The sequence below is a fragment of the Paramisgurnus dabryanus genome, chromosome 22, assembly GCF_030506205.2.
Source record: "Paramisgurnus dabryanus chromosome 22, PD_genome_1.1, whole genome shotgun sequence".
NCBI classification, from domain to species: domain Eukaryota; kingdom Metazoa; phylum Chordata; class Actinopteri; order Cypriniformes; family Cobitidae; genus Paramisgurnus; species Paramisgurnus dabryanus.
The window spans coordinates 29649970-29676585 of NC_133358.1; the positions used below are offsets into that span (position 1 = coordinate 29649970).

General features: G+C 37.7%; 1 protein-coding gene across 3 annotated transcripts in view; it reads left to right on the forward strand.

Moving 5' to 3' along the window:
* Positions 1-26616, forward strand: part of rhbdl1 (rhomboid, veinlet-like 1 (Drosophila)) — a 39426-nt gene that overhangs the window by 8776 nt on the left and 4034 nt on the right. For 2 of the 3 annotated variants that reach the window (XM_065258757.1, XM_065258756.1), the window contains exons 3-8: positions 14491-14649; positions 17599-17823; positions 17920-18068; positions 18154-18266; positions 22109-22209; positions 23465-23525. In XM_065258757.1, the coding sequence (XP_065114829.1) occupies positions 14491-14649; positions 17599-17823; positions 17920-18068; positions 18154-18266; positions 22109-22209; positions 23465-23525 (808 nt within the window). Of the gene's footprint in view, positions 1-452; positions 925-14490; positions 14650-17598; positions 17824-17919; positions 18069-18153; positions 18267-22108; positions 22210-23464; positions 23526-26616 lie in introns of those variants that run through there. The other variant, XM_065258755.2, reaches the window with a different exon arrangement.

A 26616-nucleotide genomic window follows, 5' to 3' on the forward strand; every position in this document is an offset into this window, starting at 1 on the left:
TTAGCTATTTATACCACAGTGCATAACATGGAGACATTTTAGTTTTCTCTTTCTATCCTTTAGCCTGTTACCACCATTAAACTGTCCACGGATAAAATGACCAATCCGAATGATTTAATGAATGACAGTGTGTATGTGATTATCAAGCTGTTAAGTGCATATGTGCCCAGTGACTGAACTGCATGGGAATGTGAATAAGATTTGTAGTATGTGCTGTGCGTGTGATTAATGTCCGATTTAGGCGTGCAGAACGCGCCTGCGCGCTGTTTGTGCGTATGTGTGTACTGTATGTGTGTGTGCACTGCAGTGAACGTGTGTTTGTGTGTTTAGTCTCTTTTTAAGACTCCTGCAGGGTAGACGGAGAGCTGCAGCTCTTTAGACACGCCCTCTCTGTTCTGATTGGCTAGCGAGCACCACCTCCCTCCCCTTTCTCATTGGTATTCAGGTAGTACGGTCTTTGTGGAGGACAGAGGGGAGAGGGTGAGAAATAGAGAGAGAGAGAGATTCACATACTGTAGGTACGGGCGATACGACCACAACAAGACGGGCGAGCTGAGAAAAGGGTGGCAGAAAGGAAAGTGAAGAGAGGAAACAGATTGACAAGGAAAAATCTGCAGTTTAAGCACTCTGGTGTACAAGTATATAAATCTGGATGGTTTGGGGTGCCTGCATTGGATTTTATCCTAGCTGAGCCGACCAGGTTCATCCTGCGGATACACCGCTGGACGTTACGCGTGTGCATCTCACGTGGTCTCGCTCCCATCAGGGAGGTGTGCCGCACGGACCGACGAACGTGCGTGTTTGCGGGCGTGCGTATGTCTCTCGCCGTGTGATTTCCCCATATGTCCTTATTTTTGTGGATGTGTGCGCATCAGGGCCCAGTATATGGATAGAAGCTCTCTGTTTCAGCTCATACAAGAGCAGGTAAGAAGCAGCAGCAGGTTGCTATGGTTACTGCATCCTCCTGTGCGTCTGTGTGCATGCGTGTGCTGATGTGTTTCTAGGCCGATGCTGAAGGATGCAGGATGAGTAAGATGGGATGGACAGTAGAAATGAATGGGTTGAATATGTGTGCGTGGTCCTTATGTTCAATCCCTGGCTGTTACTCTGATACTACTACACGAGACATTGGCACGGATACTGCTTAACACCCGGTTGGGTGCTTGTGCTAATACAGTATGTAAATCACACAAGATGATCCACTGGTATCTACTATTTGATCCAGTATGGTATTATAGATTTAACTATATATTTTTATATATTTAAAGCTGCTATAATTTTATGCATATTTTTGACCCAGCTATTCAGTTTATTTGAGATTATCTCGGTTAAATTTCATTTAATGTAGTTTTTTAGCAATATAGTTATTAAAAAAACACTTCAGTTTGTTTAAGTAGAGATTAAAACCTGTTTGTTTTAAATTCAGTGTGTTTCTAACCATTAATATTGTTTAAGTCGTTCTAAGCTTAAAAAACAGCTTTTCTGATGAAAGTAAACCGAGAGAGATATCCATCAATCTCTGATCAGTCTGTCAAAATCAATACTCAATACACTCTCAGATAATAAGGTACAAAAGCTGTCACTGGGACATTACCATTCAAAAAGGCCCTTAAATTTACTATTTAGGTACAGATTTGTAGCTTTAAGGTAACAGTATGCACCCTTTAGGTACAAAGATGTAACTTTTTAAATCGTGCGGCCCCAGTAAAAGTTCTTATATCTGAAAAGAATTAATAGCGCAATAAACATGCATTTATTTTCATAAAGATTTGATTTCTATCTGCAAGATTTATTTTTGCGCTTATTCTCATCCTGCAAGGGTGTATTGCTCTCTCTGTACAAATGGAAAGAGGTGTGCGTGAACTTTAAGGTAAAAGCTAGAACAAAGAGTTCGTCCCGGGACACGTTTAGAGATTGCTTGCTCATTTCTAAACTGTTAAAGGAAAACACCATTGTTTTTCAATATTTTACTATGTTTTTACCTCAACTTAGATGAATTAATACCTATCTTTTATCAATGCATGCACTTTTAATCTTATTACAGCGCTTCTTGAATGTGTTAGCATTTAGCCTAGCCCCATTCATTCCTATGGCTCCAAACAAAAGTTTTTTTTTGTGCCACCATACTTACTCGTCTAACTACTAATGTATCAGTCTTTAAATAGGGAGAACATGGAAGGCTTTTAAATTCATCCCTGTTTGGATCCTAAGGAATGAATGGGGCTAGGCTAAATGCTAACACATCCACAAGGTGCTGTGCAAAGATTAAGTGCACGCATTGATAAAAGATGTATTAACTTGTCTAAGTTTAGGTAAAAACATAGTAAAATATTGAAAAACGGTGCTGTTTTCCTTTAACCCAGAGTATATCTAATTAAAAAGTTCACGCTGAGGTTTCTTGGCAAACCAAAATCTTATGTTAGGTCTTAAATGACAGCATTTATATTAATATAACAATTTCCTGACACCGCTGAGGCAGGGTAGTTCATTTGGGTTTGAATTCATCAAGATTCAAACTACAGCTTGCTTTGAATACATATGCATGAATATATGCAAATTAGTTTTGTTCTTGGAGGAAAATCTTCGCTGGGTTTAGTTAATCCTGCATTATATTGATACTGTGGTGTTACTTCTGTGCTCTTGACTTATTAGCGGGGCTTGTTAAAGGAAACAACACAACAGTTATTGCTTATCCGTGTTAAATGAACAAACCCCCTTCAGGTTTTATTATAATTTGATCTATGGACATGAAGGTGGACATGTATCATGCCGTGATCAAGGATAGGTGTGATACTACTTTTCTTAGTGTTCAGACTTGTCAGACTTCTGATTAACACCTGTTAGGTGACAAAATTAAATCCAAAGATATTGGATATAATAAGATTTAGCCTTTCTGTTACTATGAATATGGACAATGCAACGATGCAGTCGAAAAAAGAATGACGATTATCTAAGGTAGGGGCTCTGTACAGAGTCGCTTGAGGTGCTTTCAGAGATATCTGTTTTTCCCTATTCAAGTAGATGGGACTTACCAGAGGTAAGACTACCAGAGGTGTTAAAAACATGGCCGCCTAGTGGGGGGACCTTCCTAAAGGGTCTTTGGTTGTATCTACTCTAGGGATCAGAATATCAAAAACTTTTATTTTGACAAGACTAAAGCACATCGGCAGCTCTTTCAACGAGGTTGTCAGGAGGCGATCCTAATTCAGTTTGTACTAGTAATACAAACAAATAAGTAAAATGGCGGTCACACTACACTTTTCATTCCATTGACTTCCTTTCATACACATGCAAATGCATCAGACTAGAGATGCACCTGAGACCAGTAGAAAATCAGTACATCACGGCGAGACCTTTCTCTACTAAAAAGCAAAGATGGATGAAGCTTCCCCGTCCATATTCGCAGCAACGTCCAAAAAATATTCGCATGCTCAAAGTCTGGTGTGACCACCCCTTAATCGTCTACAGCAGTAACCAATGAAAAACAGATGACGTGAGCTCCACTACTTCACTTTCATTGGTAGTCGCTCCCAAAAGTTGCTTATCATTTGCATAAAGTTAAACTTTCTCAACTTTGTTGAGTCGTTGGACACGCCCATTTCCTGTCTCAACATTGCTTGTGATGCCGGAAGTTGCAGGAATGAATGATATTGCGTTGCTCTTCTTTAGCTAGTCACTGCAAGCAGCTTCAAGCAAAGATGTAAAGCTCAGTGATCAAGCATTGGGTTAGCAGCTCAAAAGGTCATGGGTTCAAACCCAGATAAAAATTGAATACCTTCGCTCACTTTGAATAAAACGTCTGACAAATGTGTAAAGGTAAAATGAACAATTGTCTAAAAGGTTATTTTTAACCTAACGTTGGGTAAATTAAGGAAGAACCCAGCAGTTGGGTTAAATTAACCCGGAACGTGTTTATGTTTGTCCCAACAATGCACTCTAAAAAATGCTGGGTTTTAACATTGACAAAAACCCAGCAGTTGGGTCATTTTATCCCAGCAGTGTGTTCTGTCCAATAGTAGTGACCCAGCCCTGGGTTAAACACAACCCAGCATTTTTTAGAGTGTGGGTTAAACAACCCAGCATAGGCTAAATTACACCCCAACGGTTTGGGTTTGTCCATTTTTGACCCACCGGTTGGTTGTAGACTTTAAAAAATGCTGGGTTATTTTCAACCCAGTGTTGGGTGCAAAATGGGATAAACCCAACTATAGGGATAAATTAACCCAGAAAATGTTTTGATCCAACAATGGGTAAGAGCAACAAAACATTTTAGGTTGAAACATCCCAGCATAGGTTAAATTACAACCCAGCGCGTTGGGTTTGTCCATTTTTGACCCATCATCATATCTGGGTTATTTTTAGAGTCTAGTTGATGCTTTGAAAAATGTAACAGATACTCCAAAAATCACGAAAAACCAATAACTTTGTTGTAAAAAGATGCAGATAAAAATCGAATACCTTGGCTTGTAATGCACTGTAAGTCACTTTGAATAAAAGCGTCTGCCAAATGTGTAAATGTAAATGATTGATATGAATTTGTAAGAAGAAAATGGTACAAAAACTTTTTATTAACGATTATTAGAAAAAGCAGCAATGAAGCCCCGCCCCTTATCCAGCCCCTAAACCAAAATGAGACTTTACACAATCATACGCATAAGTCACCTGGTAAAGTAGTTACAAACTTTCTCAAGTGTCTGACGTCTTTCTAAGAAAATTTTCACATTGACTGCTTTGATGAAAAATGTTCGTGTATGTGTGTGTGTTGTGTAATGTACGCTGATGCTGAGAGATTCGTTGATGGATAGGACAGGCCATCATTCAGTCAGAAGGGCAGAATTGATCTTTGCCTTCAGTGGATCAGGGACAAACACACACATCATCAGTTTATAGTGTCTGCTCACCACTGTCTGTGACTCTGAATAGTGCGGGTGTGTGTCTCATATTATTTTTTTAGTGTAGTTAGGAAGTGACAGTCCAATAAATTGTGTGAAGTCTGTCTGACGTTATGTTTGTGTTGTGTGTTAGCCTAGATACGGTGTGAGTGTACCGAGTTTCTGTGTGTGTTTCTATAAATGCGCTTAACCTTTTTGATGATGCATGTTTTTATGTTCTGCTGTAGGAAGCAATGCTGAGTTCACATCATTTCTGTCTTTAATGCACACGTATACAGTTCATATACACACACGTCACACTGAATCGTCTCAATAACTTTGGTTAATTAAAGGGTATTTCATCTAGTGTGCATGCGTGTGTGTTTGTGAATCAGTATTGTCATTGGCACCAGCTGGTCTGAAAGAAAGAGGGCATTTGATACTTGCATCACTGCACCATATTTAGCATGATATTTGCATAAAATAGAAGCAGTTGGTCCAGTAAAACTCTTCAACTTCGACCAGTTACATAAACAGTAAGAGCAGAAACATCAGCAAGGGACTAAATGGAGACGGAGATAAATGAAGAGCTTAAGTCTCAGTGTCACAGATATTACTCCTGAGAAAAAGAGCCCGGTAATCTCACATATGAGTAAAGACGTGTCTCAAACTGTCCTAAGATCTGCGAAAGTCAGAGATTTTAACATGAACTCATCACATTCTCATCAAATTTATATCAAAGACCAAGTTATGATCTCAGTGATAATTGTATAGCTTTATATTCTTCTAGTAAGGCCAACAAATGTCATAAAAAATCTTTGCTCTGAATATGAAGTTGACATTGGGTCAAAAAGGGACAAACCCACTCGTTGGGTTAAATTAACCCAGAAAATGTTTATGTTTGTCCTAACAATGGGTTGAAACAACCCCGCATAGTTTAAATTACAACCTAACAGGTTAGGTTTGTCCCTTTTTGACCCAACGCTGGGTTGTACACTTTAACAAATGCTGGGTTGTTTTTAAAAAAGCTACAAACCCAACCATTGGGTTAAATTATCTCAGAAAATTCTGTGTTAAAACAACACAGAATTTTAGGTTAAAACAACCCAGCATAGGTTAAATGGGTTGGGGTTGTCCTTTTGTGAACCAACTCTGTCCCTGGGTTATTTTTACAATCTAGTTGATGCTTTGAAAAATGTAACTGATACTCCAATAATCACGAAAGACTATAACTTGGTTGTGAAAAGGTGCAAGCAATAATATTTGGATGCTTTTTGGTACAAAGAGTACTGTGGTAATAAAAAATTCTGGGTTATTTTCAAACCAGTGTCGGGTCAACGAGGGAAGATTCCACTGGGTTTAAATTAAATTTTAATTTAAATTTAAGTCGTGTCTCAGACTGTCCTCAAATCTGCGAAAGTCAGATATTTTAACATGAACTCATCACATTCTCATTAAAGGTATATAAAATTCTGCAAAGACCAAGTTATGATCTCAATGATAATTGTATAGCTTTATATTCTTACAGTAGGCCAACAATTGTCTAAAAAAATCTTTGCTCTAAAAATGACGTAGACGTTGGGTCAAAAAAGGACGGACCCAGCTGTTGGGTAAAATTAACCAAGAAAGTTTATTTGTTTGTCACAACTAGAGATAAAACAACCCAGTATAGGTTAAATTATAACCCAACGCGTTGAATTTGTCCTTTTTTGACCCACCGGTGCACTTTTTTAACAAACATCAGAACCCACAAAAAATAACACTTTTCCATGAGATGTAGGAGTTGTATGTGTGTTCCCTGGGGATCGAACCTGTGACCATTGCGCTGCTAGCACACTGCTCTAGCATTTATGGTACTTTGATGTATACCATAGTATTGAATAAAGTAAATGTATCATGGGATTTTTAATAGCCAAAGATATTAAAATGTCCAAATACCACAATAGTACCAAGAGATAGAGAAAGAAAGAGTTGGATGTAATTGAATGATTTTAGAAGTGGAGATGTAATCGTCATTAAAAAACTGATGTGTGCCCATATTTAATAATGTAATTTATTAAAACAGAAATAAAAACAGAAGATAACTGTATATCATTAGTACAAAACCTGTTTACCATCAGCACCATGACCTCCAGACAAACATTACATGTGTGGCGAATTATCATCGAGTAAAATTTTCAAGCTGTTATAGGTAAACAGCTGGTGTAGGTTGACTGTTTGATGGTCCGTTCATTGATCGAGCGTGAAAACAAAGCTGTTTCTCTGCCTAGTTGGCTAAAAACAACCTCGCTGTTGCCATGGTTTCCAAAAATACACCACATATGTTGGAACCAGAAACATCCGTATTAATGGAGCGATCATTTGAGAGTAAAATATGTTGGTTCTTGTCACAAAAATTGTTTATGGAGTATACCTTCAAGTTTTTAAAACTACCAAGGTATTTTCAATCATTGTACCATGGTAAAAAAATGCCTTTGGACCCTGCTATGACAGTTCCTTTCAGTATGTAAATATTGTATAGCATACTCTAAAAAAATGCTGGGTTACTTTCAACCGCATGTTGGGTGGGTCAAAAAGGAACAAACCCAGCCGTTGGGTAAGATTAAACCAGAAAATGTTTATATTTCACCCAAACAACCAGCATACATTAAAATTCAACCCCTGTTGACCCAATGCTGGGTTGAAAATAGCATGCAAATATTATTGCCTGCACCTTTTTACAACCAAGTTATTCGTCTTTCGCAGTGTTGGGGCTAGTTACTCAAAAAAGTAATATATTACGTATTACATATTACTCTCAAAAATAGTAATGCCTTACTTTACTTTATTACTCCCTGGAGAAAGTAACTAGTTATATTACTAGTTATATTACTAGTTACATTTTTTTTCTGGACAAGATTTGGGCAATCCACGGCCAAGAAAATGCTGGCTTCCTTACCCGCTACCGGACGTGGGGCACAGCGTTCGGAGAAACATTAAAGAGTGTGCACTTCACCGTCAAGTTATTTTCCTTCCGTTGAACGTAATAAAATATGACCGAATCTCCACCCGTCGAAACTAGCTTTCTGTTGCTGGGAACCTTCCTCTGAAAAAGAGCTTGCCGTTGTTGACGCTTCCATTTTCCCGATCTGTCTTTGAGTGTGCCACTGCCGCTCTGTGCTGCTGGCTGCCGGGTGTCGACCAATCGGTGATGGTAAATGATACCTCGTGCCAAACTTAGACCAATCACTGTTCCATTCACGCCCACCTCCCCTTCCCTTTTGTTCTCTGTGTTTTGTGCCTTGTGTGATGAAGGTGCTACTGGCGAATGTAACTCAAGTAACTAGCTCAGGAAAACTGTAATAATATTACCATTTTGAGACGGGTAATGCCTTACACTACTAGTTACTGAAAAAAGTAATATTATTACAGTAACTAGTTACTTTGTAACTAGTTACACCCAACACTGGTCTTTCGTGATTATTGGAGTATCAGTTAAATTTTTAAAACCATTGTTTTCAAAGATTGTAAAAATAACCCAGGTATAGGGTTGGGTCAAAAAAGGACAAACCCTTACATTGTAATTTAACCTATGCTGGGATGTGTCAACCTAAAATGCTGTGTTGCTTTAACCCATTGTTGGATCAAATATAAACATTTTCTGGGTAATTTAACCCAATGGTTGGGTTTGTCGCTTTTGACCCAACACTGGGTTGAAAATAACCCAGCATTTTTTAAAGCGTACAACCCGCCGTTGGATCAAAAAGGGACACCCCAACGTGTTAGGTTGTAATTTATACTATTGCTGGGTTGTTTCAACCCATTGTTTGGACAAACATAAACACTTTCTTAGTTAATTTAACCCAACGGGTGAGTTCATCTTTTTTTGACCCAAAGTCAATGTTATCTGTAGGGCGTAGATTTTTTTGACAATTGTTGGTCTACTATAAGAATATAAAGCTATACAATTATCACTGAGGTCATAACTTGGTCGTTGGAGAATTTGATATAAATTTAATGAGAATGTGATGACTTCATGTTAAAATATCTGACTTTGAGACACATCTTTAGGTTATTGGTCTTTCATGATTATTGGAGTATCAGTTTAATTTTTCAAAGCATCAACTTCAGTGTTTCTCAATGACAGGGCAAGAAAGCATCAAGATCACTTAACAAAACAAGCATTAAAACAAAACAACTGAAAACAAATATATATCTTTCTAGTATTCTAGTTTTTTGTTAGAAAAGTTAAAATTGCAATTGGGGGACTTGAGTTTTGAAGTCAAAAAGGTTGCACAGGTTGATCCACAGACAGTACATGACTGTAGTAGTTCTATGGTACTTTCCAGAAGTTCATACTTCATCATTAGTGACACCCTGTCTACATGAGCATGTGTTGTAATGTGAAGTGACAAAACTACATCACTGTGCCGGTCTCGCTCACTCTCAGTATAGACGTGGTGTCACTCTTTCAGGGTGACAGATTTGTAATCTGTAACCATGGTTACAGCAGCTGAATCGCTTCACTAACTGATTCGTTTAGTTAGTCTCTTTCTTTCTTTCTTTTTTGTTCTCTCTGCCTGTCTCTCTTTCTCTCTCATCTACCCTGTGAAATTTGAATACACGTACAGAAATAATTCAGAATAAACAGACAGAGTAAAAATAGACATGTGTGTTCCCTCGGTTGTGAGTGGATCTCTTCTGGAAGAGATTCAGACTTGTGAGACTTAAACACAATAATGTGAAATAGTTCAATTAAAGCACGTGTGTGTCTGTGTGCTAATGCATGTGTGTGTGTGTGTGTGTGTGTGTGTGTGTGTGTGTGTGTGTGTGTGTGTGTGTGCACTTATGTGTCTGTGTATGTGTGTGTGTGTGTGTGTGTGTGTGTGTGTGTGTGTGTGTGTGTGTGTGTGTGTGTGTGTGTGTGTGTGTGCGCATGCATGTGTGTGTGTGCACTGATGTGTCTGTGTATGTGTGTATGCACATTATGTGCATACATGTGTGTGTGCGTGGTGTGCATGCATGTTTGCGCGCGTGTGTGTGTGTGTGTGTGTGTGTGTGTGTAGCAGACAGATGGATTTGTGCTAAATGACTACAATCACATTGCACTCATAATGTCTGTCTGCTCGCTGAACAACTGTTCATTTCATTTTTATGAGCATTAAATGCAGCTGTATCAGTTCATGTTAACACTATTAACTTGTGATAAATGTCACACTGTAAAGCTATTTGAATGTAGTGTAAATCATAGGTTTTATCTCTTAGGAAGGTAACGGCACAATCGGTGCAGGACAAGTCACACAACAAAGTTTTATATTTAGGGTTAAAGGCTTATGCAGGGTTCACACCAGACCTGGTAGAGGCGGCAAGCGCGAGTGATTTACATGTTAAGTCAATGCAAAGACGCGATTAGGCATCCTGCAGCGCAGTACGCGCAGATGGCACGGAAGGCGCGTTTCGTGCGAATGGAGCGTTGCCGTGGAAAAGTTGTATTCAAAGCCCCTCACATGACACGAATTTCCATGTGAATGTCTCGAATGACTAGAATTTCACGCGCGGCTCAAATGTTCAAGCGTCCAAATATGCGCGAATAGCGTGTTTTTGCTGTCTCTGCGTTTGAGGCGTCAAAATCGTGTCTGCCACGCCTAGTTGGACGCTTGAACATTTGAACCACGTGTGAAATTCTAGTCATCGAGACATTCGTGCGAAAATTCACATCATGGGAGGGGCTTCTGCGACTCTGCGCTTGCTTCCTGTAATAGGGCTGGGTATTGTTTAAAATCTTTCGATCCGGTGCCAATTTCGATACCTCCGTTTCGATGCTGGTTCCTAACGATACTTTTTTCGATACCATGTTTTAAAATCCATTGAAACATTAACACAAATACATTAAACACTAGGGATGTGACGAGATCTCGTGCGACGAGATCTCGCGAGATTAAATGTGTATCGCGAGATTAAGTGTGTCTCGCGAGATTTCTTGTGTAGGTGAAATTCTGGCCGTTTCTCAAATAAAAGACTGCATCCTTCGGAGGTCGCATTTTTAAACTGCATTTACTTAATAAAGACTGTCTTTTTAGAGACTACTAACAATTATAAAGTTTACTAATAATTTAGTTAATCGCAAATTGTTGTAATATGCTCACGACTTGCGAATGTGATGCTCAGTTAATGATCTGAAATAAACCTTATGACGTATGCAGCCTGCATTTGCGACCTCCGGAGGAGGCAGTTGCAGGCGCCTTTTTTAAATGATATTCTATGGGCATGGAGCGTTTATGGCAGTTGCAGGCGCCTTTTTAAAATAATATTCTATGGGCATGGAGCGTTTGCGCGCTGTTTATGCGAGCTGAGCGCCTTGCGGTTTTTGCCGGCGGCCGCAGCACGCGCCTTTGAAGGAGCGCTGAGAGCGGAGAAGCGCCCGACGTCATTCGCGTCTTTCCATTGTCCACTCGAATGAGGGGAGATGCGGGCCTTACGTTGTGGTGATGAGGGAAGTTTACAGTTGCTTTGAAGAACCGGACTCCACTCGCTCACTCTCTCCTGCGTGTTTGTGCACCTCTCACCCTCAAACAAGGTCAGAGCAAGCGTCATCTTTTTAAAGTTTCTGCTAATATGACAGTTAACAGCAAAAGAGCGCACGCTTTAATATTTGATTGACAAGACAGCTGACTAGGTGGTTGCCTAGCAATATTAAAAGCCGCGTCGACACGCACTGCTCTTTTTTTAAAAAGACAGTGCATCGCGCCTTGCGTTTCCAAGCGTTTAAAGCGTGGTTGGTATAATTAGCCTCTTATAGTGCATGCATTATATTCTGTCTTTTACTGCATTTGCTTTTTTGTTTGGGTTTCCAATAATGTTCGTTTGGGAGCTCGTATGAAGTCTGAGACGTGTTGTGTTTGTCTGTTGTCAGTGTCAGATGTGAAGTCTCAGCAGATTAAACCATCACAGAGTTTACATGATTTAATGTCTGCATGTTCATTTCTATTGTAAAGAAATGGACGTATATTAAATATTCAAATGGATTTAAACATTGTTTGGCTAAAAAATAAGCGTTTTTCTCCGTCTAAAGTGAAAGTGAAAGTGAAGATAGCATCCGAGAGACGAGTCTACTATCGCCCCCTGCAGACATTTGTTATAATATATACATAATGCTTTTTATTTATAGACCACAAATGTAATGTGTTTATTAATGTAATGTTGTTTAATGTAACTTGGTTTTAATACTTTATTTGAACCAATTATTATTGCATCTTCGTTATTATGTAATTTTAAAGGCTACTGCTTACTTGGATCTATTTTTATTACCCAAAAATAACAAATTACTTCATTATCAGTTAGTAAAATAATTGTTAGGGGCAGTCCTTGATTAGTTAAAACATTTAAAAATAACATGATTTCAGTTTCTTATTCATTTATTTTATCATCGAGGGCTTCTTAAAAAGTGTAAAAATATCGTCTCGTCTCGTTCTCGTGAACCCAATCTCGTGTCTCGTCTCGTCTCGTGGATTAAGTGTCTCGTCACACCCCTATTAAACACACAACTTTTATTTTTCACCTTAATTTAAACAAATTCTGGTAACACTTCTAACTCAGGGTAACATTAATAAAACTGGTTGTGCTTTTTGGATAGGGGTGCGCCAGCAGACACACTTATCAGTTTTTTTATGAAAATAAGGAAACAAAAATAAAGAAATTAAGAATATAATTAACACTGCTTTATTTTATGAAATATAAAATGGTATTTTAGCTTGGACTAACAGTATTTGTGGGTTCATTATAGCTGTAACTTTGACAAAAAGTTAAAATATTTAAATGGGTGACTGAGTTTTTCTGGGAAGATTTGTATGCATGTTTGTTTTTTGTAAACAATACTCAACTTCATAATTATCAAAATATTAATACATTTGGGATTTTTAAAATGAGTAGAAAATGCGTTCAATGTCATTTCATTCAAGTGAAATTAGCAAACCAGTTAAATGGAATTTTAGTTTGTTTTAAATAACGAGCAAGGCTTTGGGCTGCGTGTGTGCGTCAAGTTTAAACCATAGACTGTAAAAAATAGGTTTAAACGCATCGTCCATTTTGCGAGACGAGGTCATGAAGGCTTTGCGATGCGGAGAGACAGGCGCGAGTATTTCATAAGCATTGAGAGACACAAGCTGCGCGCATGGGTCAAGTTTAAACACCTTGTCGAGACTGTTGTGGGAGACGCGCGCGCAAAGCCTTGCCATGCGGAACCAGGCGGAACCAGGCGCGAGTAAATCAAGCAGAGACACAGGCTGTGCACGTGCTTTAAATTGAAACCCCTCGTCACTTTAGGAGAAGCGCCGTTTTGGTTGGCGTGCCTTTCACGGAGACAACACGGCCATGCTTGCGCTAACTCTATTGGTAAGACTGTCACAAAGACTTTCTTCTCATATTGTATCCTTTCTACACTTGTGTTGGGTGACTGCGAGGTGGACTGCGAGTATTTTCAGAAATCCTCCCCGTCACGTGGTGGTGGACAGCCAATCGCCGGCGCTTTAGGTCCTTACACGCAAGTACAGGCTCACAGACACAGCCGCTTTTGGAATCGAAATTTGGCATCGAAAGATACATAATTTTTTGATACTCAAAGTATGGAAGTTTTTCATTCGATACCATAAAAGTACCCAGCCCTATCCTGTAATCACGTCACTACTAGAGCAAGCTCCTGATTGGTTAACGTAGCGCGTTTTTCCGCCCAAGTTAAAAATGTTTCAACTCACCCGTTTGCCACGGCAACACTCAATTTGCGGCATTTGCGCGAACTAGACACGCGCATGAGGCGGAATCGCGTCTACCACGCGCGCTAAACACCTCATTCGCGCCGCGAGACCTCCAGGCGCGTGTTGACGCGTCTTCACATTGACTTAACATTGAAATCACTCGCGCTTGTAGCCTTTACCGCGGCTGGTGTGAACGCACCTCTAGAGTTTTTTATATTTATTAAATATTTATTAAAGTTTTTAAAAGTTTAATAATGTTTATGGGGTACACTTTAACGTGTGTTCATGCTTCTTTTTTTAAAAAAAGCATTATTTTTATATATATTTTTAACCATAAATCTGCACTGCTGTTTCCATCCTCATAAAAACAGGCTGTTTAGTTAAAGGGTCTATAAAGCCCCTTTCTCAGAAATATACAATATGCCCAGTTGGTTAGCTGTCCCAGTGTGTTGTGATTGGCTGCCTGGAAAAGCCCCCTTTGCTGCATGTTTATGCATGGTTTATGTACTGGACATTTTGGGGATAGTGATATCACTTTACCAGGCTATCCAGCCGTTCACTGTAGTGAAGCGATTTCTGTTAAAGCAACTATTTCCTGTTTCATTGAACTTTAAGCGTTGTAACTTTACTGATGTTGGTTATGCACAAACAGCAACATTACAAACTAACTGTAGTTAAAAAAGTTGAATTAGAATCAGCTACACATTTTACCCCAAGTATGAATAGTACTCATAGTGATGATGCTTGCCCAATATTGTATATGCATATAATCTCACACACAGTGCCATTATACTTTTTTTTTGGGTGTTATAAGAATTTCTGTTAGTATTAAATGGTTACTGTTAATTGTGTAAAAAATAAAGACAGTCTTTTTTATTGTTGGTTTGCAGCTGGACCCAGAGCAGACTGGTTTTATAGCAGTGGAAAATTTCACCAGTCTAGCTGAGCATCATGAGATACAGTTGGACCCCAGTAAACTGGAGATGCTGCTCGCCCTGGTACAGAGCAATGAACACGGACACGTCTGCTACCAGGAACTCATCGAACTGGTGAGACACATTTACATACATACTGCTTATAGTTAGTGATCCACTGATCATCATTTCCAGTTGCTGAATTTTTACAAGCGAATTGCTCGATTTTCATTTTTTTCTGTGTTTAACTCTTTCCCCACCAGCGTTAACACCAGCATTGCTATGATTTATGATTTTAACAAAAGTTTAATGCCTTCCAAAACATTTCTTCTTTAAACATATAAACATACAATATATCAAATGAAAGAAAAGACCCTCTGCTTTCTAACAAAAAAAAAAAAACGTTTCATCCGATCTTTATTTGTTTTCTTTTATCACCTCTCAAATATGGTTAGGTTTCTTTGAAAGTACCAAATTTTGTACACCAAGGACTTTTGTTAGAGATCAGATTCAGAGTGATGATCAAAACATTATCAAAACATACACAGTTTTTACTGTTTTTGGATCAGTGGATGCTTCTGTATTTTTTAAGTTAGGTAAGATTGCCACCTTATGAATAATAGCGGAAATATGGATTGCCGTAAAAACTCGTCATTGGCAGGGAAGCATTTTCTCTTAATTGAGATAACTGGGAAAAGCAACAGAGATGAAAGATTTAGTCTTAGAGCACATGAACAAGATGTTTACTTGCTTGTTAACATGTCAAACTGGCTTTAAACAAAAATATCTTTAGTTACATTAAATTAGAGACAACAACTGCATCTTAAGTACAATGATCAAAGTTGCAGCCTACCATGTTGTTTATGTTTTAAATTAGATTTATTTGATCTATAATCTATATAAAATAATTATATATATATATTTTTTTAATTTCAGGTTTTAAAGGCTTGTGCTTTGTAAAAAAAAACAAACACATAAAACAAAAACATCAGACGGGCTGAATAAAAGTGTAAATTCACTTTCTGACAGCAGGTGGCGCTTAAGGCAGCAGAAATACAGTGGTTACCGTGGTTACCTTTACAGCTCTTTAATGGGCATTTAATTTGTATTTGTTTAATGTTTTTAGTTGATAACTGAAATTTAATTTAACAATTAAAACCAGAATCCAAAAAAATGAAAACGGAAAACACGAAATTTGGGAATAAATAAAACGGAATTTGGGAAAACAAATTATACAGATTTCATAGGGCCCGAGGGTAAAATAAGTTTTCTCAAAACAGTTTTCTTTACATTCATATAAGAAGTCTCAATTCATAAGTATGTATTTGTGCGCTCACGCGGTTTTAAGGAAAACTGGCCTCAGATTAATCATTATGTTTGTATGTGTGTTAATAATAATTAATAATTGACTGCACATCTCAGCTCCGTAGCTTTTCATAACTTTCACATGGATCCTACACAAATTCATTCATATTCTTCTCAAGATCTCAGGATCTCTCTCTCTCTCTTGATATAAGGGGCTGTAAGTGTTTTGGCTTCGGCACAGACAGTTGAATCAATTTTGCCGCAGGGTCGTTTAATACACAGACATGCACACATTCACAGGAGGCTGCGGTGCAAAGAGATACAAACCTTCATGTGCAGTAATCACACCCTAAAATCCTCAAGAAACACACAGATAAATGCATTGAGCCTTCTGCTCATGATGTTGATTTTAATGATGTTTAGTGGGAGAGATGCAAAGATTTGGCTGAAATGTGAATCTGGGGCAGGAGGAAGACTGGAGAAAATCAGGATAAACAGATAGGGTGGGGTATTGTGAATATATATGAGTACTCTGAAATAAAGTGAAAAGTGTTTCAAACTCCATAATATATGTACAGTACACATAAACACTATGGAAATGGTGTACGGTTTTTTACATGGAGAATAGAGGAAAAATGACAGTGAAAATCTATTAAACTTTTACTATAATATTGCATGATTAAACCATAAAGCAGGTTTCCCACGGGTCCTTGAAAGTTTGTGAATCTGGGGGAAAAAATTCAAGGCCCTGGTAAGTTTTTGAAAATATACATACATAGATACAGGTCATTGAAAGTGCTTGAATCTATTTTATGCAAGAATGTTTTTGGAAAAAAATCCATATTATATCCTGTGTAGTATAGGATAATATCATAAAAATTCTACACACGTGTTAAAACTGTTTTATATTTAATGTATGCGAATGTTGATTCATACCAAAATGCTTTTTTGCATAGTTGTGTTTGACACATGAAAACGTCTCTGGTTACGTATACAACTGTTGTTCCCTGAGAAAGGAACGAGACGCTGCGTCTCTCTTGCCATACTTCCTGTGTCCCTGTAATGCCGTCTTTGGCAATATTTCAGATAGCGATATACTTCCTGGCTCCCGCATCACCCTGTCTTTGTCGTTAAGCCTCAACATTGGTTGAATTTGATATACACATTCAGACGCACTTACCCCTGGAGGCGTCCCCAAAGTGTCATCGTAGTGATGCAGCGCGAGTTCCCTCGAAAGTGAACTGTAACAATCTATCTTAAAAGGTAACACAATGTAATCTTGCTCTCACTTGAAATGTGTCCCCACATTTAGTCCTTGAATTTGAGTGTATTGGACTTGGAAAGTTCTTGAAAGGTCCTTGAATTTGGAGGTAACTAAGGTGTGGGAACCCTGATAAAAGTATAAAGCCAGAAATTATTTAAAAAACCTTTTTTCCCTTTTTGTGTTATTGTTTATGTGCATTTTATATAGTGTTTGTTTAAGTGTTTCAATCAGCTAATAGTTCAAGTACACCGAAAAAAAATATTCATTCAATTTACTCAATTGCAATTGCAATCAATTTATTTAAGCTACATTTAAACAAAAGTTTTTTTTTTATTTTACTTTACTAATCTTTTTTGTTTAAATGTAGCCTAAAGAAATTGATTGCAACCACTTACCTTAAAAAATTGAGTAAATTGAATGACTAATTTTTTTCTGATAGCTTTTTAACTTCATTGCACAAAGGCGAGAATTACATTACCTACCGTAAAATAATTGTTTTCCTCTTTCACTTTCAGTTGAGCAGTAAACGTTCCAGTAGTTTTCGCCGAGCCATCGCAAATGGGCGTCGCACGCTTCAGCGAGAGATCCTATTGGACGAGACGGGGCTGGGCGTGTACAAGCGCTTTGTGCGCTACGTGGCTTATGAGATTCTGCCATGCGAGACAGACCGGCGATGGTACTTTCATCAGAACCGACTGTGTCCTCCACCTGTGTTCATGGCCATCATCACTATCATACAGGTACGCCTGCCACTGCTTATAAACTTTGCTTACGTTCCTTTTAACGTTTTTGCAATTTCTCATCTGTTCTTGTCTTAAATGTGTTGTCTTTTGCAGATTATTGTGTTCATGTGTTATGGCGTGATGTTAAATAAATGGGTGTTGCAAACATACCAGCCGGATTTTATGAAGAGCCCACTGGTGTATCACCCCGGTCACCGGGCGCAGATCTGGAGGTTCTTCAGCTATATGTTCATGCACGTTGGGTAAGATTGTTTTTGAGGGAGATTTGAGTCCTCTGGGATGAGAAATAACAGTAGCTCAGTATTTTTGTGTGTTGTACTCGTGCAGGTTGGAGCAGTTGGGTTTTAATGCTCTTCTACAGCTGATGATTGGAGTTCCTCTAGAGATGGTTCATGGTATCTTGAGGATCAGTCTGTTGTACATGGCAGGAGTCGTCGCTGGTAAGTGTGTGTGTTTTTACATAAGTCTTGGTGTCCTTGCCGTGTGACAGGATCACCAGGAGAATGTGCCCATATTTATGATGGACGTGTCACAAGAGGCCAATGACCCAATCGATAATCTCTGAATTATTCATATACCTACCTACCTACCCAATCTCTCTCTCTCTCTTCATCTCTATCTCTCTCTCTCTCTCTCTCTCTCTCTCTCTCTCTCTCTCTCACACACACACACAGTGTGTTTGGGATTTGTTTGTGCGTGCATTCACTTACATCCCATAAAGATCCTGTAAAAACGTGACATCAGGGTGTGCTATGTAATCTAATAGTAATTGTGCACTTGATGGGTTATTTCTGCAGTGTCCAAAGTTTGCTTATTTCTCAATTTTTTCAAGAAAGAGACAATTTCTCTTCTCTCTTTCTCTCTTGCATTTTTTTCTGATTCAATCAGAAACTAGCGTAAAGCATTCTTGTAAACTGGCGAATAATCTCAGCTTTAGGGGGCGTGTCCACCAAATGCCAGGTGGACGCAAACTGTGGACACCTGCCAGCGTTTTTCCAGCTGAGCGCTTTGGTTAATACGATACTCCTACTTTGTTTATTAGTTGTTGAACGATGCACTGGTTGGTTGTTGGGTCAATGACGTGAGATTAATTATTTTGTGTCTGTATGGTTCAATTAAATGTAAAAGGGTTAAAATTTCGAAATAAATTTGCTGATTACTTGCATAGATTCACTTTTTTGAGGTCCAAGTCTAAAAGTTCTGGTTTTATTTAATTTTGAAAGAATATTTGGGGGATAATTGCAAAAATGTCAATGTGGTGTAACTAGTATTTTTTTAAATGAAAATATAAATATATTTATAATTTTTTTTGGAATAAAATATAATCATGTAGTTTAGTGTAATATGATTTTTTTACATACATTTTAACATAATTTGTCAAAGATTATATAGAAAACAGAACTGTTTTTAGCATATGTCAGGACCAATGTTACAAAAGTGCATTAAAATTTACATTTAGAAATAACTAATAAAATTATATTTTAAAAAATATTTATTAATACGCTTACATGCCATTAAGGTGAATAAAATATTTAATATTTCTCATTCTTTGGCATAATTGGCGGTTACACCATTTGACATTTTCAGGTCCATTCAGTCTTAACTTTCATAAAAATGGTGCAAATGTGATTTTTTATTGCATAAAATTAACATGAATACACTATGTGCATTGAAATAAACTTGATGTGTGCTTTTAAAACAAGGTTTTTTTTAAGATTTTTGAATTTCTCATCTTGCCAAACCATTTTTGTCACTGACCCTGTTGTGATATTTGTCCCGCCCTTCATCCACTGTGATTGGACAGCTGAGTAAAAAGTGAGCGTTTCACCAAAACTTGAAAATTCTTCAACTCTGGACGCTCAGCGCTGACAAAGCCCACCAGCCACTGTTTTTTTTTTAAAGCGCGGCACTTTCATCGGAAACAATTGAAAACGTACGCAGACCAAAGGTGTAAACGCCTTGGTGTACATGACCCCTTAGCGTGTATAGTGAGGAGCTCGCTGATCTCTGCTTGAAATTTTTTCATTGATTTGCATTTATTCCCATTTATACAAGAGTATAATAGGTTTATTATTTATTAATTAAACGTGGCCATTAAATGGTCTTTCATTCATCTGTAAACTGAGTTATATTGATCTCTTCAAAAATATGTGAGAGTGCAGGGCGTGCGAGAACACAAGAGTAATGAGAAAATGAGAACAAAAGCAGATGGAGTGAAAGAGAAGAAGAGCTGATCACAGCAGTGTTCAATGTACTGGACACACAGTACTGTGAGCCGTATAGACAATCTATCACACACACATACAGGATATGTCAATATTTCATTATCTTATCACAGTTTCTGCTGTATTCACCATGTACTGTATGTGTGCATTTGAACGACCTTGCAGAATTAATGTATGTGGTGTATAGTTAATGTTTATGATTTCTACCTATCCCTTTTCGAATGGGTATGAAAAAATATGTGTTGTACATTTCGTTTATTTTGATAATTATTTGTTTTTTCTTTTAGTTTTTCTTTTCCTTTAATATTTCAAAGTCAAATCAAAATCAAATCAAATATTCATGTATTTATACCAGAAAGTCAGTATAAAAAAAAAAATTATTGCTCAAAGGTTACTCTGAAAGGTTTCATAGCTCAGACATGTATTTATTTTTAAAATATAATACTATCGAGAGCTGCAATGATGAAGTATTGTTGTACGCAAAAACATTAAGCAAGTTAGCATTTTAGCACTTTTGTTCCCTCGTCCCACCCATATGGAAAAAAAAAATATTTTCAAAAAACAGTATATTTTTGAAAATTTTTACATTCTAAAAAATATATTTACTTTTGACCTTTTGAAGGTTTTCTTCTAATATATATTTACTTAAAATAATATAAATATATTTGCTGAAATATATTTAAGTAGTTTACTTAAAATTATAATTTTTTTAATTGTTGGATCTACGTAATGTAATTATGTACACCAGTTCAACATGATTGAACCAAGTTTTCTTAAACTGAAATTAATTTTAATTTATGTTAATTTCATTTTAAGAAAACCTAATTTAATTATGTGCAAACAATGTCCAGAATTTTTTTTCAGTGTACAACACAAAACACACCAGTAGAAACCCCACTCATGATTTTTTTTAATGTTTTTATGTTTATTTAAAGCCGCCATGAAATCAAATATGACAATCTTACATTTTTAGAATATTGCAGTGTTTTTAAATAAATGATTTGACCATGGACTACATAATTTCTTTTACATTCATATAAATATATACATAAATATAAAAAAATATTTCATCAATAAAATATTTCATCAGAAACGTTAACCTCCAAACCCACTCGAAACAACTTCTCTTCCTATAACGAGGTTATGGCACGAGGGCGGGGCTATTGGAGACTCACTGCAGTGGATCATTCTCATGTTTTGTTAGCAACACCCAAATTATAACGATCCAATCAGTTCCCGCGATGGATAAAATCAAATCCCCTACATTTTTACTTATTATATGTCTTTAAAAGGTTGCTAACAATTTGTCACATTGTACTACAGATGTTGGGACAGCAACTTGAACTGTCATCATGCATTAAAATTTCAAAAACAATCAAACATGGGAAGAATCCCTCCAAAAAACAGTGCATCCACAGAGGATCTTCTTTTCAATTAACTTGGTTTTAAATGTTTTTAATAAAGTTTGAAAGAGCTGTAAGACTTGGTGAAGATAACGCTATCTATTTCTAATAAATGCATTTAGACTTTATAATTCATAAAAGTTGTGTTGGTTTAATACGATTATCTTGATGGTCTAACCATGCATGAATCATAATCTTTTGTTGGTCACCGATCTTATTTTTGTGCGATAGTCCAAAAACCTTTAAAAAATCCAAATAAATTTTTTTGCAGAAGGAAATCTGTGTAAAGCTAACTTCTGGGTTGGCCTACAAAAATATGTCATCCCAGGTGTTTTATCGTTAAAAATTGGAAATTCCGACTCTCCGAGTTAATTGTAATGCAACACAGGAGTGTAAAGCCATAAATCAGTATGTTTCCTCCTGTGACCACATCATAAACATTAATCTACTTCATTACATTCATCTCATGGGTCAATAAATGTGGCACCAGTAAAACACTTTGTATTAAACTCCAAATGAATCAGGGACACCAGGCCAGCGTGCACGTGCATATGAAATATGACAAATCATTTCAATCAATCACTAATTAATTGCTGTATATGAATATGTGAACGTCTGAATCCAACTAATCATTGTTTTTGTTTGTTCACTAAGGTTCATTGACGGTGTCCATCACGGATATGCGGGCTCCGGTGGTGGGCGGGTCCGGAGGGGTCTACGCGCTCTGTTCGGCACATCTCGCTAACGTTGTCATGGTAACTAACACTAATCGTCGCCAGGGCGACTTCTGTCAGAATGAATGAAAAAGGCAGAGCAGGCAGAGGAAGAGATTCAGACGGCGAGATGCCTGATGGATGCTTTGCATTACGGCATCCCTGAAGAATTATGAGTTTGTAATTGTTGGCACGCCGACAGATAAAAACAGACCTGAGAGAGTCGTAAAGTCTTTATTTGTCCTCCGTGTGCCGGTGGAAACGTTTAAATGTTTGCTCTCCCCTCATACTGTGTTATTATGGAAATTTAAGTGCTTTTTAATTTGTATCAAGTGAAATTAAAAGAGTGCTTCTTATTGAACACAGCTGGCACTCCTTTGTGGCATCCTGCTATTGGCATTTACAATACATTTACACTCATCTCTTAGTTTGTATAAACAATTTAACATTTTATTTACATTTATGGACTTATAATTGAAGTCTGTTTAAGTGATAAAATACACACTGCTTAGGCATAAGACTTGTATAGGGCAGTTTCCCGGACAGGGTTAATCCAGGACTAGGCCTTAGTTATAGTAGGATATTTATAGCATAATAAACCAAAACTGGTGCTTATCTTGTGAAAAAACAATGGCACTTATATATTTTAACTTAAGATATGTCAGTGTAAGATGATTTTATATTAAGGCAGCTCAAACATGCATTTTAGTCTGAGACTAAGATAAGGCCTGTCCGGGAAAGCGGCCGTTTATGCTAACCCGAGACTAGTGAAATCTTATCTATGCATATTAAAGCAACACCAAAGAGTTTTTTTACCTTAAAATAACGTTTCCAAAAAAGTTTCAGTTGTTCATCCACTCGAAACAGGGTGAACGGCACTTTCACATTCGCTTTGCAGCCCTAAATCGGCTAAAACCGTATTAAAGAAGTTTCCAACCGTCGGGTCACGGTCCTGTAGTTCGAGTGAAAACTACAAAAACTTGCTTTACGGCAGACCTACAATCCAATCAGAGCAAGCTATGCTGCAGTATTTACGACAGTGGTAATGGACAATTCCGCTTCTAACCTGTAGGGGGAGCAAAGAGCAAAAACTCTTTAGTGATGCTTTAATTATTTTTGATAATCATATCAAGTCTTGATTTTGCAAAGTTAGGACTTGGTCAACATATTTTTTGGGTCCTACCCAACAAAAGACGTTGACCCTCCCCAAACGTACCCAAGCCTTTGCCCCGGTCATAATTGACCCCTAAAAAATGGATGGAAGTAAAATAAAAGTGTGTGTATGTGTGTCTTTCAGAACTGGGCAGGTATGAAGTGTCCATACAAGCTGCTCCGGATGATTCTTGCACTGGTTTGCAGTAAGTAACTTGACTAGTTTTACATTATACATGTGCATATACCAGTCCTTCCAGAAAAACGTGTTTTTTTTAATTGATCGTTTTCTTAAAAAATGCGATGGAATATGCCGGATATTTATGCAATTTTATGCTTTGAAATTGCAGGAACTTGCAAAGACTGTTTGCAGCTTTTCATTGATGTTCACATCCCATAATCACATTACTTCATAACGTTTCCATGGCACAGGGGACATGGTTGCGCTTGTGTGAAGTAAATGCAACATTTTTCAACTTTCTGCTAAGATATATGTGATTATGAAATCATGCAAGCCCCACATATTTTGCGCACGAAATCTGCAATTTATGCTGCAAAAGTGCGGTGTATTTAAAAAAATGCGTCCCCCGCATAAATATGTGGACTTTGGCTGATTATGCGTTAAATCATACGATCGCATAATTGCGTTTTTCTGGAGGGACTGATATACATAACAATAACATCAAAGCATCAGTTTGATTTCGATCATTGATTTCAATCTTTGACAAGACCTTTAGGGCTTGGTATACTTTTTATCTGCGTCTGTCTCACGTGCACACGCGTCCACTCAGCTTACAAAGTATAGACGGTTTCAGCAGTAACAACATAAACAAACGGCTTTTCGTGAAACAAACGTAACCTCCGCTAAACTTTCGCAAAGAATTAATAACAATAGAGTCGTTTATTTCTGATAACAAACAAAATAAATAACAAGTAAATTACCTTCGTTAAAATCATGGCTAAAGCGTATCAAAATCTACACTGAGCTAACATTACTGTGTAAAATTAATGTATACAATGTTAACTACAGATCGACTGCCAAACCTCCCTTTGCATAGGTAGTCTTTAGGAAACAAATACATTTGTTATTTTTGACGAGATATTTGTTCGAAAGTTCAGTTTAGCCACTAAATAAACAGTGACTGGAAGTTAAGTTTGCCCAGACGCGTAACCGCAACAACATACGTGCGTCTAAAATCGTCTATACTATGCGCGGATGGCCGCGTTCGACACGTACGCAATACAAATGATTTCTTATTCAAATGATTACTCTACCATACTTTCAAGGCAGCACTAATTTTCAACATTTAAAGCATACATGGGCAACATACGGCCCGGGGGCCGGATCCGGCCCGCATAGGGCTTCAATCCGGCCCTCGCGATGCACTCGCAATTTCGATGAAACTGTCATGGTTGCAGTGTTTCCATACATTGATTTATCAGTGACAGAATCAACACTGGGTGCCACATAGATTTTTCATGATTCCCATTTACACTTTTTTTACCATTTAAAACGTCTTAATTCATTGCAGCCAGCGCTCAGCGTGCCTCGTCTCTCTCTCTTTCTCTCTCTCCTTACGTGCAGCGCCTCAACAGCGCGCGCGCCCCCGCCCCCTCCCCTCTCTCATGTTGCATGCAGCGCAGCTTTCTCACATAACAGTGAAAAGTATTTTAACTCCACGTTCCTGCGTGTACTTTCTTTTTCGCGTTATTAACGTCAACAGTCACGGATGTTATAACAGAGAAGACGGATGATCATATTCATCATGACTTAACAAAAGGTTAGCAGTATTGTTTCCCACATATCCCCCTTCGGGTGTGAGTCTGTGTCCGAGCTCTCTCCCCACCTATGATGCGGTATGCCCGTGCACATGTTCTGTAGTAACAGCAACCGTGTATTTTCTCATATTTTTGAATTTGCAACAAATTGTCTGCGATATAGAATAAAACTACCACTCGTATTTAAAATAAAAAAGCGCTCATAACACAACAACACTGATGAGAAGAGCAACATAAGTACAGCCTCAATGTAAATGTATGATGATTTTTTCAGACGATGTCGCGTTTTTAGCAGCAGTTAAAGAAAGAGCTGGTTTGATTAAACAAAAAGAGTTACTGGGTCCTGTTTAGTCACTATTTTATAGACAACAGAACAGATAATATGTAAAAAAAATAGCATTCAGTTGTGTTAAAATGCAATATAATGTGACAAATCAAAGAGTAAAACACAACGCAATGATGTCACATATATGCTAATCGGGGTGTGACGTCATCACCGCCACAGTCTCTCAAAATCCTGTGGGAAACACTGTGGTTGTCAATATAAAATATAAAAGAAATAATAATAAATCGTGTGTGTGTGTGTGTGTGTGTGTGTGTGTGTGTGTCTGTTGCTGTAGTAACCATGGTTTTATTGTGGTAAAAGTGTAGTAACCATGTTTTTTTGGTCAATTGATTACTATGAGCAAAACCATGGTTTTACTACAGTAACAATGGTTTTTTGGTCTTAACTGTAGTAAAACCATGGTTTATTTTCGTAAGGACAATATGCAGGGTAGGAAATGAATCCTTGAAATTTAATCCAGTTATTGTAACGTTAGAGTAGCCTAGGTCAGACAGGCCTAGCAAAATTAAATTTCAGGCCTTGAAATAGGCTGTCAAAGTAACTGTAGAGGAGCCTTAATTAATTAATTTTTACCAATTAGTCATGTAACTATGTCTAATTGCAGTTTTCCCAAGTGTGGCCCTCCGCTTACTTTGGCAAAGTAAATGTGGCCCTCAGTCTAAAACTGTTGCCCACCCCTGATTTAAAGGATAGAAAAGTAGCAAGTCCACCATTGCAAACAAAGTTTAAAACAAACAACAAGAAAACGAAGAGGAACGAAGAGCATGGAAGTATGAATATGGATAATATGACTGAATTCGATGTACTACATCTACCATGTTGATACATCATGTGACATACGTCGTCATAACAATAAGTTAATTGTTAACGGGAAGGACGTTAAACAAGCGCAATATAAACACAAAGGACACAATAGAGCCGCGTTACCGCTTTCAGGCATTTTTTTTATAAAACAAACGCCCCTCCGTCTTCTTCTTCATTGGATAACTCCTCTCCTGGGGGATAGCAAGTGTCCAGTGCATGAACACTTGGGGATCTTGCTGAGAGTATTAGCTTATCCGGGTACTTTTTATCTACTGTTTTTCGAATACTATGAATTCTGAGATACTACTCGCCTACTGCTTTTCGCCTACTTAATAGTATGCAAGTAGGCAGTTTCAGACTATGGATGC